The sequence below is a fragment of the Epinephelus lanceolatus genome, chromosome 8, assembly GCF_041903045.1.
Source record: "Epinephelus lanceolatus isolate andai-2023 chromosome 8, ASM4190304v1, whole genome shotgun sequence".
NCBI classification, from domain to species: domain Eukaryota; kingdom Metazoa; phylum Chordata; class Actinopteri; order Perciformes; family Serranidae; genus Epinephelus; species Epinephelus lanceolatus.
Window position 1 is genome coordinate 25,913,863 of NC_135741.1, and position 15,033 is coordinate 25,928,895.

Here is a 15,033-nt window from a genome sequence, read left to right on the forward strand (position 1 = left end):
TAGTAAAGATAAACTGAATATTTCTCTGTACATGTTAACGCCCCTCCTCAAGTTACCGTTAAAGGGAAAAGTCTCCACTTTTTGTGTGGATGTCTGATTAAATGTAGTCGATTGAAGTAATAAATTCCTCATTGTGTGCTATACTGACCGAGAAACCTGAGTTACGCAACTTTATAGACGAGGATACATTTTACAGTGGTTCTTTACATTCTTTGGTGAACTTGGATATTCAGCCATATTTATCCAAGCCAGAGTGTATGGTTGAAGAAATGCAGCAGAGAGAGGCCAAGGCTGCGGCTGCATTACATGCAAGAGGATGCCGTCAGTGAGGACCCTCCAGAACCTGAGCTCCTGAGAACAAACACTGACTGGTGAGGCCTTTGCTCAAACTGCCCTTTAATGTCGACAGAAACTGAATCATTCTGCTGCAAGGAATTTCAGTGTGGGAAGTTTTTGTTGGATGAAGTCACCATTGCGAACCCTGACAGAGCAAAAATGTACTCCTCACTCCAACAGAGGTGTGCTTGAGACTTTCTTCAGGATCACAAAGATGAACTGGAAAAGACAACTAAGATCAGCAGGGCCGAGAGGGCAGATGATCACTGAGTAAGTACGTTAGTCACCGAACACTAAGCTGTTTTAGCCCAGTCACCAGAAGAAAATGTTGGTATTGTACATTTCTGCGAACCACGGATATGTTACACCAAGCTGTAGACCACAGTTGGAAACCAACAAATAACAAAACCAGGTCTATTTTAGAGACCCATGGCTGTGTTTTAAGTGGCTTCTTAGCCACAGAACGTGAGTGATTTTAAGCGGCCTATTGCTGTTTTTCCACTGGGGTTAGTGCCACAAAAAGCAGTTGTCTTTTACCAAGACATCACTGCATTTCCAGCAGAGAGTGAGTCCCTAAAAACTGAGATTTTAGGCCAAAACAGTATCCTCTCCTAACCATAACCAATTGTTTATTTGTGCCTAAACCTAACCATGTTAACCACATCGTTGTTGAAATGTAAAATCTGAACACATCGGCTACATAATAACATACAAATGTGACATATCTGTGGTTTTCAGAAACATACAGGGACAATGTTTTATTTTCCTGGCAATTGCCTCTTTTGTTGAGTTGAGTTGCCTCCTAGTAAGATGTATTAATCTAAAGTTGATAGGCTAATATGGGTAATCAGTCACTCTTTCACAACATGTGGGGTCCCTTCATGTGTTATGTAGAGAGGACAGACATAATACACATGTTGGAAGCAGCGTGGATATGCTGTAAGTGACCCTCTGCAATGTCCAAATCTGTCAAAGTTTTTTTTTCTTATTGTCATCAAAATTTGTACGTTAATATAACGTGTACTTAAACTGAAGTGTATTGTATTGCACTAATACAATCTTCAACCTGTAATTTATGATTTTCTTTCTTCTGTTATTTTTATTTCTTTACTTTCCTCTCTCATTTATTAATTTATTTTTAATGTATTCCATTTATTTTATGTATTTATTTATCTTTAAATTCATACTTTTTTGCGTGGGGGTGGATTACATGTGTGTTAAATACTCTGCAGTTGTACCAATCTTCTTGTGGTGTCCTTTTCTTTTGCATGTTTGTGGATGTATATATACACATTCTGGATGTGTGTTTGTGTATGTCGTTCCTTGTTGTTGTTGAAATCATTAAAGATGTTGTTGAAAAAAATACTAATTTAAGTTGGGCTTTTATTGTAAAAGGTTAAAAAAAAGGGAAGGAGTGAAGTGATAATGTGCTACTGTACATGAAAAATAATAGTGTGCCATCTTGGTTGCCACTGGTTCAGACTATGGAGCCTCCATGTTTTTATTTTGTCACCTGCAGGCCAAACCTTGTAAACCTTGGCGACGTCATGTTTTAGCTCTGGGTGTCAGAAGCTCACATGCATTGCATCCTGGTACATGTAGGCCTGCTGTGTTGGCTCAGTGAGCAGGAGAGCTCAGCTTTCTTGGTCAATATAGCACGCACTGAGGAATTTATTGTTTCAGTGGACTACATTTACCATCAGCACTGACTGGGTATCTGCATAAAAAATGGCACATTTTTCCTTTAATATCAGAGCAGCCAAATACTGTGTTTGAGACCATCAGAGCATCTTCTCGTCATCAACTTGCTTTAATCTTATCAGTCTGTATCTCAGTCCACATTTAGCTTCACTGAAAGACTGTGTCTGCTTTTGTATGAACACATGGCGTCTGCTTTCATATTCATGCAGCCTTTATGGCTTAGACTCTCCCATGACATCTTGCCCCCCCCCCCATTCCTCGCCACAGTGCGCTGCACAATACATCCCTAAACATCAAAACACTCCTCATGGGCAACAACAGTAATGATGATCACGCTGAGCTGAGGTGTGTGTGTGTGTGTGTGTGTGTGTGAGAGAGAGAGAGAGAGGTGTTTCTTTGCGTGTGAAAGACAGAGGGTGGGGGGGCCGAGCAGTAATTAGTGTTGCCTGTCATCCCAAATCTCCATGGTGATGTGTTCTGTATGCCATCTACACCTTTGGTACATAATCATGGAGGCACAGGAGAGCAGGAGGCACGTCTGTGACTGCCGTTACACCACTTTGAGCGTGCACTAGATCAACCACTAGACTACACTTGTGTCACCACTATAAATAGCCGTACAGTAGGTGACACAGCGGTGGCAGCAGCAGAGATATAGAACCGCTAACTGTTCACCTAATGGAAAAAAAGGCAGATTCCATAATGCAAGCTGTGAACAAACCAGAAACGACAAGATTTTATCTTCAACAGCAGGAGGGGAAATGGATTTTATTTCTAGTTCTGCATAGAAACATGCCTACATGATACATCACACACACACACACGCACGCACACACACACACACACACACACACACACACACGCATCTGACAGTTGGACTCGGTTCAAAATCCATCACAGTCACTTATACAATCCATAATGGGGAGATATGAAACTGGTGTGCTGTGTGCTTCTCCATCACATTCGAGGACATATATACAACAGGGAAAACAGGAAATGAGGCTAAAAAGGCGGATTATCAAAATAATAATCTTTCATTGTTGGTAAACAGCTAAGCATGTCATATACAGAGGAGAAAAGGAATGATCCAGAATATTCTACTGTGCTACATACATACAACTGTGCTTCTACATAATTGCAGACCTCTGGGGTCAGCATAGAAACGGAGCTGGAGTCTAATGAAGATGAAATTAACTTTCCCTTTGTTTGTTAAACATAAGGCCACTATGGTAGACCATGAGGAATATATTATAAGTCACAAGTGAAAGAAACCACACTCCTGCTCCTCTCTCCGCGGAAACATGTAACAGGGTTTCTACGCATCCGACACAACCAGAAGTGTTAGGGAACAAATCTAATTACATTACTGCACACATGTAAGCTCCGTTACTCAACATGAGGCACAAGTGGAACGGATGGCATTGCACTGTATGAAGTTTCACTAATGATGGTACTAAAAATCTACCATGCAGTCTGACAGAGTCTACGTTTGGTCCTGACTCAACCAGCAGTGATGCATCCATTGTATACGGCTAATGTAACAGACAGACAATACTGCTCCATTGATTTCTTTTGTTAAACTCTCTTATTGTACAAGGATTTACAAACAATGTGTTGCCTGAGCAGCATTTATACCACGCTGTGTCCGGACAAAATATCTGCATGTCGTCCCAGTGGTCAGCGTTAAAAAGCAGTGGCACGACAGAGGGCAGAGACCGGATGATCAACAAAGAATAGAGGGTCTGTTTCGTCGAGGACCGGACAATGATTTCAAGTTTTAATCTAACCCTAGTTCACAGTAACAGTTTCGCTGTACAAACCCATATTCACAAATGTTTGGGTGTTCTTACTTGACATTTAACAACGTTTATGGACTTAAGACGTTAATCCAAGTGAAGTTTTTATTTTTTTTTTGTTTGTTTTTAAGTTCCAAAAACTGTCTCTGTACATATCGCACTAAAGGGAAAAAAAATCATGCTAATTAATGCTCTATCTCATTAGAAAAATGTTGCCATGTGGTTTAAACAGCTCACATCATGGATGGATTACTGAACACGCCTACCGGCACAGGCCAAGGGGCCCCTCTGGTCTTCACCTGCAAAATGTCACCACCATGTACTCACCAGGAGGAGACTCAGATGACAAGATAAACATTAAAATGAACTGATAAGAGACACAACATGACCAAAAGATACATAAAATGACCTTAGAGTGATACAAAACCACCTCTGAATCTGTGTGTCCTGCTTCTAACTAAGAAAAGGTCGAGCGGCCTTTTGTGTATCTGTGCCCAGGGGCCCACTGCCTCGTAATCCACCCATGGTTCACTTCAGACCAAAACCCACAAAAGTCTTCCTCTATAACATCAAATATTCATGGATCAATACAGTCAAAACTGACCAAGAAGGAATTACGACTAACTCATCAAGTAACTAAATCATCATAACTGATAAAGAGTTTATGACCTCATAAACTCGGCTAATCTGTTTCATCGAGACTGTGTGTGCGTGATTTGATCAGATTTGATTGACAGTGACCAAACGACGTTGCTAAATCCTGATTGACTGACATGCATGACATCACATTTTTGCGAGTGAGTCCCTCCAACTTCAAACCAATAAGAAAAGCACAGAAAAAAAAAACAGAACTGTTTCAGTAATGGCAGAAAACTGTGTGTTCATGTGCAGCAGGACCCCGTTGGTAGGGCTGGGTATCGTTAAAATAAACATTATGATACCAGTACCAATACCAGTTCTCTTAAACAATGCCAATACAAATAGAGAACTTGATTCAGTACCAATAATGTAAATAAGGTGGCGAATGTTTAGGTGGCATCTTGGCATGCTGAACTGCAAACTGCGGGAGCTTGAGCTCTGCATCAGGGACAGTTGTGAGAGTCTGCCCGACCGCACACACACAGTGAGAGGGCTAGCTGTTAGCATCACATGGCTAACGTTACTTGATAGTTATTAATTGGTTAAACGACTGAGTCAAGCTGGTTCAGTGTTGGTGTGAGTTTTAACTGCTCTAGGTTGGATGTTAGCCGCTGCTGCTTATGTTAGGTTGTGCTAACCGGGCAGATGTTAAACTGATCGTTTGCCAAGGAGAGCAGCTTTGGAGATGGTAGCAACACAAGTCCGGGAAAGGATCGAATGCAGGCATCGTTTCACTGGAAATGTTTCAATGTTACTTCGCTCTAGGTTACTTCAGTCGATATCTCAAAGGTATTGAGTACTGAAACCCAGCCCTACCCACCAGACGCAACAAGAAGCTGATTGACAAAATGTGTTTTCAGGGCCTTTTCAGGCTATGACATGTCCACTAAATGATAAGCATATTAATGTCATTTTCTAAAGTACATTATACAATGGTAGATCATGCAACACATGCAAACTGTTCTGTAACATGTAAAGTGTGTGAGTGTACATATGGTAAATCTCTTACGCAACTGATTTTCTACCACAGGGTTTTGGATGTTTGACAGAGACAAAAAAAACTTGTCTTGAATAAAAAGAATCCGCTCTGCAGTTCATTCAGGACCAGAGCCAAAGCTCTGCGCAGCATGTACTCCATTGAGAGTTCACGCTCTTTCTCCTTTTCCTAGCCAATCAGCATCAGGTCAGCGTGGTGACCTCGGGCTGAGCGTAGTTTCCAGTGGCAGCGAGGATGTCTTTGCAGCTCTCTATTAGGAAACACAAAGGACAGAAATATAATGAAACACAGTGACTTATGATGTGAGCATGAAAGACCTGGTAAACGGCTATATGATAGAGTATAATAGACATATGAAGTGATGAAATATCTCTGCTGAATAAAAGCTGACCCTGTTCAGGCTGTGAACCCGTCACTGTAGGGCTGTGACTCATGAATATTTCATCATTAATCAATCTTTTGTTTTTGTTTAATCCTTAAAATGTCATTAAATAGTAAAAATGCCCACAACAAGTAGCTTAAGCCCAAAGTGACATTCTCAAATAGCTTGTTTTGTTTGACCAACAATTCACAATTTAAACTCATAAATTTAAGAAAGATGATTAATCAGCTATCAAAATTAAAGTTTCTTATTTCCTATTTAAAGATACACTATGAAGGAATTGTTGGTTACTGTTTGTAGACAGTATCTTCAGTGAAAGTGAAAGCCAAACCCAGCTTTGTCTGCTTGGTGTCTTGCCTCTCTCTGTGTTTTGTTGTTTTTTTGTATTATTGTTTGTTTTCTTGGTGCTGTGTCCACAATTTTTGTAGCTTCTGCTTGGATGTGTGCTGCTTACGGTCTGGCACCTGGTCACTGTGCCCAGGAATGTCCCAAACACAGAAAATAAGAAGAAAATGAGAAAATACAAGCAGAGAGAGGACAGAGTTACACTGCACATACTGGGTCATCAGTGATGATTGAGGGATTACTGTCGGGTGAGTCGATACGCTAATTTTATTAGGAAAACCCTGCATAGTGTATCTGCAAAAGGATACTTCACCTGGAAAATGATCATCTGTATATCAATTTCTCACCCCGTGTTTCACTGAGTTCATGAAGAAAACTTTATTTTTCTTGTATCTAAGGATAGATCGATACATCGGCCGGCTGATATATCGGGCCGATATTTGAGTTTTTTACTTGTATCAGCATCGGCCGATACGCGCATGGGTTCGCGGATTTATTTTTCCCTGGCACTTTTTTTCATTTGAAAGTATGTGGTTAAGTTGAACAAAGCTGTTGAATCCTACTGTGTACAGTAGTTGTTGTTTTATTTATGCTTCAGCTTAAATATTTGTTTATTTTATAAAGACATTACTGGAAGATTTAAGAGCACTGAACTCTTTTTTTTATTTGAATGTATAATAATAATAATAATATTCTACCTGTTCTACCTCAACTTTCCATCTTGTTTTAGTATTTTTTACTGTTCAATAAATGTTTCTTATTTTAAACTTGAGACCTGTAATATTTGTTATCATTGTGTCATTTTTTTTAATGTAAATTGAGGGAGCAAAAGCAGTATTGCCCCCAAATATCGGCTCAAGAAAATCGGCAGTCCATAATCGGTCATCGGCTAAGGGTGATGAAAAAAATTCGGTATCGGCATCGGCCCTAAAAAATCCATATCGGTCTATCCCTACTTGTATCCCTTCACGGTGAACGGAGAGTACCCAAAATGATCAAGTCATAGGTTTCTGTGATTAACAACAGCAAAACTCTATCAAAAAACCTTACATTTTACAAACTCACACACAACTTGTGCAGTAAAAGACATTTTTGCTGAACCAGTTGTTCTCAGATGGTATGCCGTGATGCCATTCGAGGTGTGCCGTGGGATTCTGTGATAACCACACATTATTATGGAAATATTTACCTGGGCCTATACAAAAAGTTAGGAATTAATTTTTTAATTGACTGTATCAGTATGCTGCATGCACCCATTTCTTAATAAAGAGACAAACTCGAATGGATCAAACTAATAATGTAATTTGATTTGATTTTAAAAAAAAACCTTCACAGGGGACCTATTTGTTCACAAATGCAAGTGAACACATGATGAGTAGTTGATATACAAATGGTTATTTTGCAGGTGAAGCAGTCCTTAAAGTAGTAATTGATTAACTGACTGGTGTTTTTACTTCTACTCCACAGACAAAGAAATTCTACAGATCTGAACTTCAGAGGCCAGCAGGAGGCTTTCGCTCTGACCACCCATGTTGTTAATGGAAACCTATTAGTAGCAATCACCCAGAGGAGTCACTGGGGAATATAGAGGCTCATCCGAGCTCAGAAGTCTTTTCTCTGCTTGTCAGAATATCTCCCTGCTGCTTCCTCTTAGCAGCACTTGAACGGTTTACCACACCATTATGCACTCATCGCAAGGCAACAAGCTGGTGGTTGACACATTGCTGAGGCAGTGCGCTTTCTCCCGGGACAATGTTTGCGTGTATAAATGGTGACAGCGAGTGTTAACATTGTCGCAGGCTCCCTGTGTCGACCATAATCACTTTAAATCCACCAGCATTTTGTCCCACTGCAGGCCGGGCGACCATTTCCTGTCAATGATAACCATCTGAGCATCTTCAGACCTGCTGCATCCATCTGTCCTCCTCTCTGCTTCCTGCCATACAGCTCTGGTGAAATATGATCCATACCTTGTATCCTGTAACCCTGAAATTAACCCAACGCCATCCCCTATGGGCATAGATCTAAAGAGCAGAGCCACTGTGTCATAATCTCTTTCCATCTAACCAGCTCAAAATGGCTGCAACCACAGAGCAAGCCTTTCTCATGTCCGACAGAAACAAGGAGATTTTTATTTTGAACTCTGCCACAACACTTTCCATCACTGTTAGGAAACAGTAAAGTCCACTTGAGTCTTTTTTTGCAGGTAATGTGCACTAAAATGTGTTGTGTATGTGTGATATTCCCCTGTAATAGACTGGGATATCATTATCCACATACTCACCAGACACAGGGCTCAGGATTGAATTACCCCCTCCTCCCTCCCTCAAAGATTAGTTTTGAGGTGTTCTGGCTTTGCTCAGCCTCCCATTGTTTTGTCCCTGCGATCAGAATAAAGCTCGCTTGGCAATTTCACGAGCTGACCAGATAATTTAGCGTATTATTAGAGAAGTCAGCGTGAAAGCAGCCTGGTGACAATTTGGTGTTTCGCTGTGTTTGTGTCTTTGCCACTGTGACTGTGAGGCTATAGATTTTATTTTGACACATGTTTTCCTCCCCTGAGCATCACAACATGTCCACAATCATCCCTTCTTCTCATTTATCTGACAGACACAACCGAGGCTGTTTTTTTCCCATCATGTGACAACATGCCATTAACCAACACCAATCTACAACACTCAACACGTTCAGGGATTGACAAGGCTTTCAACACATGTTTAAATACAATTTCCTTGTAATGGGCTGTCAAAAAAATGTGGGAAGTATATAGTCTCATAGGAGCCGAGCTACAGTAAGTGCCCCATTTACGTGTTGTTTTTTTTCCTTGACAGTGATGTGCTAATGAGCTTTGGTAGAAAAATGCATCGCTGTAAAGTGCAGTTTTGCCAGAAAACACCTTCAGTGTTTTTGGGCTGTTTGCAGACGAGAGTCAGGATGTTGACTGGGTGGGATGTGTGCTCAGGATGTCAGGAATGAATCCATGACTGCCAAATATAGAGCCTCTTCTCACAAGGGGCTTTTGGGTACTTTGGGAAGCTCAGATGTGAGATCCAGCGGCCATTCAAGCAGAGAGAGATGGCAGGCTGACGGTGGATGTCGATTGAAAGATTCAAAGGAGCTTTGCATTTATGTTACCTGTTTCAGACAGCTCTTAAAACTGTCACAATTACAGAATATTGGTGTTACTTGTTAAAAATGTTCAATTTAAAGGGACAGTTCACCCCCAAAATACCTATTTTCCCTCTTACCTATAGTGCTACTTATCAGTCTAGATTGTTTTGGTGTGAGCTGCAGAGTGCTGGAGAGATGTCTGCCTTCTCTACAATATAATGGAACTAGATGACACTCGGTTTGTGGTGCTTAAAGTGCCAAAAAGGGCGTTGTGTTTTATATTTAGTTACAACAGCTTCTTTGTCAGCAAAGCTTAAAAACCACAATGTTTTATTTATGCACCTCTTTTTTTTGCATGAATTAATCAGACAAGATATGACATGTTAATTGGTGAATGTTAGAGGTGCTGGTAGGCAGATTTGTTTTCACCATTGGACAGAGCCAGGCTAGCTGTTTTTCATGTTTAGTGAACAGACATGAGAGTGGTATCAATATTCTCATCAACAGGCCTTGCACACCAAGTCTGTATTTGTATTTGTCTGTCTGTGTTTTTTAATCCATCATCAGATGAAAACTGCTACACACAGAAGCCTTGCACTGAGTCTGGTATGTTTTATTGTGTTCATTTCGACAAAATTTGCATATGAGGCAAAATAGAAAGACACAGTTGCTCCTTTGCTTCTCTCCTCAGGAGGTACCTCCCTGGCTGTCGCCACTCTGCCCACATTTTGCATTTGACACCGCAGCTACCTGAGTCATGAAGGATACTATTAAACTGCACTCTGCTACAAGCATTAGGGTTGCAATGGTATGAGATTTTCACAGTACAGTAACCTCAGAGAATATCGCAGTTTCATGGTATCACGGTATCAGTCAGAATGACCTTTGAACCAATGAGAGCAAAAGGGTTATTTTTGGTTGAACAAGTGTTTTATTACCACTTGAAACAATCATTTGTAATAGAAGTATGTGTAAAATACATAAAATAAAGGTGAGATTCTCTATCCAGTTATGTATATTTTTCAATATCGTAGATAAGCAAATGCACACGGTACAATAACCATCCATTTTCATATCACAGTATACCACTGCAAACCTAATAAGCATCATCATTTCTGGATAGGCTAACATTACTTTCTCATGGTCGTGGAAGATTTCAAGGAACACACTGCTCCCATGTATTTCCACTTCTTTTTCTTGCTGACTGTCCACTTCTGCCCTGCCAAAAGTCTTGGAGTTGGTGTGTAAACGTGTTTGACACAATGTGAGGTTGCATTTATTTTTAAATGTGACAACATTGGATGAAAAATAAAGACTTGGTGTGCAAAGGCCCTCACTCTCTGCAAAGAAGTACCAGTCAAGTCAAGTACAAGTACATTCAGTCTGTCAGGAACATGTTGCACATGTGACTTAAACCTCTTAAATACACTGTACAAATTCCAGAGAGCTCCAGTGGAGAGACACAAAACACCTGACCACATACCAACAGAACCAAAATCTCAGAGAATTGACTTGAAACTACAGTACAGATAAAAGCACGCAGTACAATGTGCAACACTACAATCAGTACAGTGTTTTCTCAGGTGTGTAGTGATGTAACTCACCACTGTGGACGTTGGGGTCTCCAGAGGTGAGTAGGAAGCAGGTGGCCTCCTTCTTAGTCTTGTCTCGCCCTCGGGAGCACCGCAGGGACCACTTTTCACTGGGGGACAGCGGCTGGGTCAGACTGCAGCCCTCCTCCTCTGAAAGGGCCACATTTGCATCCCCGTTCTGTTTGGAGTCTGACAGGAAGACAAAAACACACAGCGACATAAATGCCAAAGCTTTTACTGAGACTGCCCCGAGGGCCCAGACAGACAGAGGTATATTGCATAAAATCGGTATTTTTCTGTGATGAAATTCAATTTGACTGAGACGTTATGAGGAGTAATTTAATCCCTGTGCGTTACTGTCTATATGACTAAGTGCGGTTCATCTGTCAGACAAACTCTGAAAAGCCTCAGGAACTAGAAGACTAGAAATACAGTGCTGTGTTTCTATTAGGCTCAAGGCCACTCAAATATCTGTCATCAATTAAACAAACAGGATGAAGAAAAATAATCTTTCTGATTTAAAAACCTATCAAATAAATTCAATAAGCAGTAACATTAGATTAAAGGGTTACTTTACCCAAATTACAAAGAAAGCATTTTCTAACTTACCTCCAGTGGTATTTAGCCACGCAGATAGTTTTGTTGTTCTGAGAGGTTCCACACTAAGATTTCTGCCTAAACATAAATTATAAACAATAATTAAAAAATCAGAACATCTTTTTCCAGCATTAGTGTCCCCATTGCTCTGGATTATCCATAGATTGTAAAATACAATATTTATGTGATAGAAAATATCTATTAAGAGATAATTACAGTAACAAGGACACTGTTTCTAGAAGAGATATTCCCGTTTAAGTCAAACATTTTCATTCATCACACAAATATCAATCATGTTTGTATTAAATTGTCATCAGTAAACCTGAGAAATAAAACCTGAGTAAAAGAAGCCAAAGCTGTCTGCATGGCTGGATACCACAAAAGATCAGTGAGAAAATTGTTTTCTGTAATTTGGGTGAACTGCACCTTTAACATTAAACTGTGGCCTGACCTGAGCGGTTCCTGCTGATGCTCTCCTCAGCAGCCAGCGGACACGTGTCGCTCTGAGTGCTGTCTCTGTGTGAGTTTGTTTCCGACTTCACAAACGAGGCCGAGTCAGTCGGAGCGTCAGGGTTCGGGTTGTGCTTCTTCTTCTTTTTCGGCAGCTTCTGTTTGGCCATAGCCAGTGAGTAGTACATCCCAAAGTTATTGACAATGACAGGGACCGGCATGGCGATGGTCAACACCCCGGCCAGTGCGCACAGCGCCCCCACCATCATGCCCAGCCACGTCTGTGGGTACATGTCTCCGTAGCCCAGTGTTGTCATGGTGACCACCGCCCACCAGAAGCTGATGGGAATGTTCTTGAAGTGTGTGTGGTTGGAGCCTGTGGGGTCATCAGGCTTGGCTCCGATGCGCTCGGCGTAGTATATCATGGTGGCGAAGATGAGCACACCCAGTGCCAAGAAGATGATGAGAAGGAGGAACTCATTGACGCTGGCCCTCAACGTGTGGCCCAGCACGCGCAGGCCTACGAAGTGCCGCGTCAGCTTGAAGATCCTGAGGATCCGGACAAACCTCACCACGCGGAGGAAGCCCAGCACGTCGCTGGCAGCTTTGGATGACAAACCCTTCAGGCACATCTCCAGGTAGAATGGCAGAATGGCCACAAAGTCAATGATGTTGAGTGTGTTCCTGATGAAGACCACCTTGTTTGGGCAGCAGATGATTCGCACCAGGAATTCAAATGTGAACCAGATCACACAGACGCCCTCCACCCAGGTGAGGATGGGCTTGGTCACCATCTCTGGCCTCTCCACTGGGACTGTGATGTTGCCCACGACAACATGCTCTGTGCGGTTCTGCAGTACATTAAAAGCTTGATGGGTCTCCAGGCAGAAGGTGGTGATGGACACCAGGATGAAAAAGAGCGAGGCAAGCGCTACTCCCTGCAGGAGACAGATGAAAAAGTTAATCAACACAACGTCAGGCCTTTACACTGACTAATAAGCAATCAAAACTATTTATTGCTTCAAATACTGTTTGTTCAAAGGATTTTAATTGAACCTTTGCCTGTATGATGTGCGCCTCCAAAAAGCTATTTTTCAATCCATGCCTTAATTAATGATATCATAAGACCTCTTTTTTTTTTTTTATCAAACTCTTCAGTATCACCAATAAAAGACATGGATGTGCCAATCATGTCTGTAAAGCAGCGTGTTTTGAGGGATTATTTTCTGGGGGAGGCAGTGAGCGTCAGGTGATTGACAGTTAGCGAAGACTGAAATAATGAACACACAGATATGAGAACATTTAAGTCAGGCGCAAAGAAATATGATAAGACACAAACTCTGACAACATCAAAGTAAGGATATAAATGTATTGTGATGAATCAGTGACTGTGAAGTTAGTTTTGCACATACATGAATGAATGACTGCAAAAAGCTTCATCTGAAATGGAGAAAATGAGCCCTGATATCTCTTACAATGCAGGAGTACGATACAAATATACCAAAAACTAATTATTCAAAAGGAGGAGAGCCACCCAGACCACTATGGCAAATTCACCCATCTGTGACAAATTCCAGTAGATACCTTAATTTGACTTACACCTATGAGGCTGCATTGCATTGCAGTGCTATGAGCTAAACGCTAACATAAGCATGCTAACAAACCAGTGTTTAGCAGGTGTAGTGTTTACGATGTTCACCATCTTAGTCTTGTTGTTAGCATGAAAACGTTGGCTAATAAGCACTTAACATTAAGCACAGCCTTGACTTACAGGACTGTCATTAGACTGGCAGGTCTATATTATGCCCAAGCCATAATATTGGACAAACATAAATTTCGACATGATGGTGGCATGGTGCAATCAAAGTAAGAGTTGTACAGATAGTTCAGTGTGGATCAAAGACACGGCTGACTGAAACTGCCAGTCCTACACCTGCCAATGACATGCCCAATAAACAAGAAGTTTACAATGAAAACAAAGATGCTAAAGAAGATGTGTTATTGACAGTTCAGCTCAAAAGGCAGATATTTGATACTATCATTTTACACCCACCACAGTCGCCTGAATAAAATGTTGGCACTGTAGAACGGATGTCACATTTGCACCTTTCGTATGAATCATATCAACTTTTCTAAAGTTTAAATGACATGTATATGAGCTGAGTTTCTCATGAGGAGGAGCAGCAGATGGTGGATGGCGAGACAGCTGCTGAGCAGCAGACAGCAGCAGACCACTGCTCGAGACCAACAAACAACAAAAGTGAGTGTTTTTAATAACACGTCTCCAGCCTGTTTTCCACCTAATCATCAGAAAAATGTTGACACACTGAACGTCTCTGCAAACCATGGATATGTTATATTTGCACATTACATAGCGGATACATTGAAACTTCACATTTCAACAACACTGTGATAAAGGTGGTGAGGTTAAGGCACAAACACAACTTGATTATCGTTAGGAAATGATCATGTTTTAGCTTAAAATACCCTGTTTGGAGAACACAATCTGGGCAGGAAAAGCAGTAATGTCTTGGTAAAAAAACAACCATTTTTTAAGCCTAAAAAGGTGCTTGAGACACAGCGATAGCTCCCCAAAAAAGACCCATATTTGGGGGCTAAAAGCCACTGGGAACACAACAATGACTCATTAACTTGATTCACTAACAACCTTTTTTTTTTTGTTGTTGTTGTTGGACTCAAACAGTGATCTGCAGCTTGGCAGGCATCTCGCCTAGGTGACACACCATCAACCACGGCCTCCACCTCCCGATGACAATGCAGGCTTACATATTACATCCCTTTAGAAATGACATGATATGTGTGGAACGTGCAAATGTAACACATTCATAATACACCAATCATGTAGCCCAAGTGGAAACAAAAATAAATAAATAAATAAAATAAGCACTGCCACTGACATCCTATTACCTGCCAGGAAATAACAAATTCCTGTGATTGTCCACTGCCACTTCAGTTTAAAGATTAGTGAGTGAAGATATCTTTTTTATCATTATTATTATTTGAAAAGGCACCACGGCTGCAGGAGGGCCTGGACAATGTTCTCTGAGAAAACAGACCAATTTCAAA

At 41.1% G+C, this 15,033-nt stretch overlaps 1 protein-coding gene across 2 annotated transcripts in view; it reads right to left on the minus strand.

Moving 5' to 3' along the window:
• Nucleotides 1-2,772: 2,772 nt before the first annotated feature.
• Nucleotides 2,773-15,033, minus strand: part of kcnc4 (potassium voltage-gated channel, Shaw-related subfamily, member 4) — a 31,178-nt gene continuing 18,917 nt past the window's right edge. Inside the window, exons 2-5 of one of the 2 annotated variants that reach the window (XM_033627878.2) lie at nt 11,948-12,884; nt 11,509-11,574; nt 10,912-11,088; nt 2,773-5,719 (exon numbers count right to left, since the gene is read on the minus strand). In XM_033627878.2, coding sequence (XP_033483769.1) covers nt 5,652-5,719; nt 10,912-11,088; nt 11,509-11,574; nt 11,948-12,884 — 1,248 coding nt within the window. In that variant the 3' untranslated portion in view covers nt 2,773-5,651. The remainder of the gene's footprint in view (nt 5,720-10,911; nt 11,089-11,508; nt 11,575-11,947; nt 12,885-15,033) is intronic. The other variant, XM_033627879.2, reaches the window with a different exon arrangement.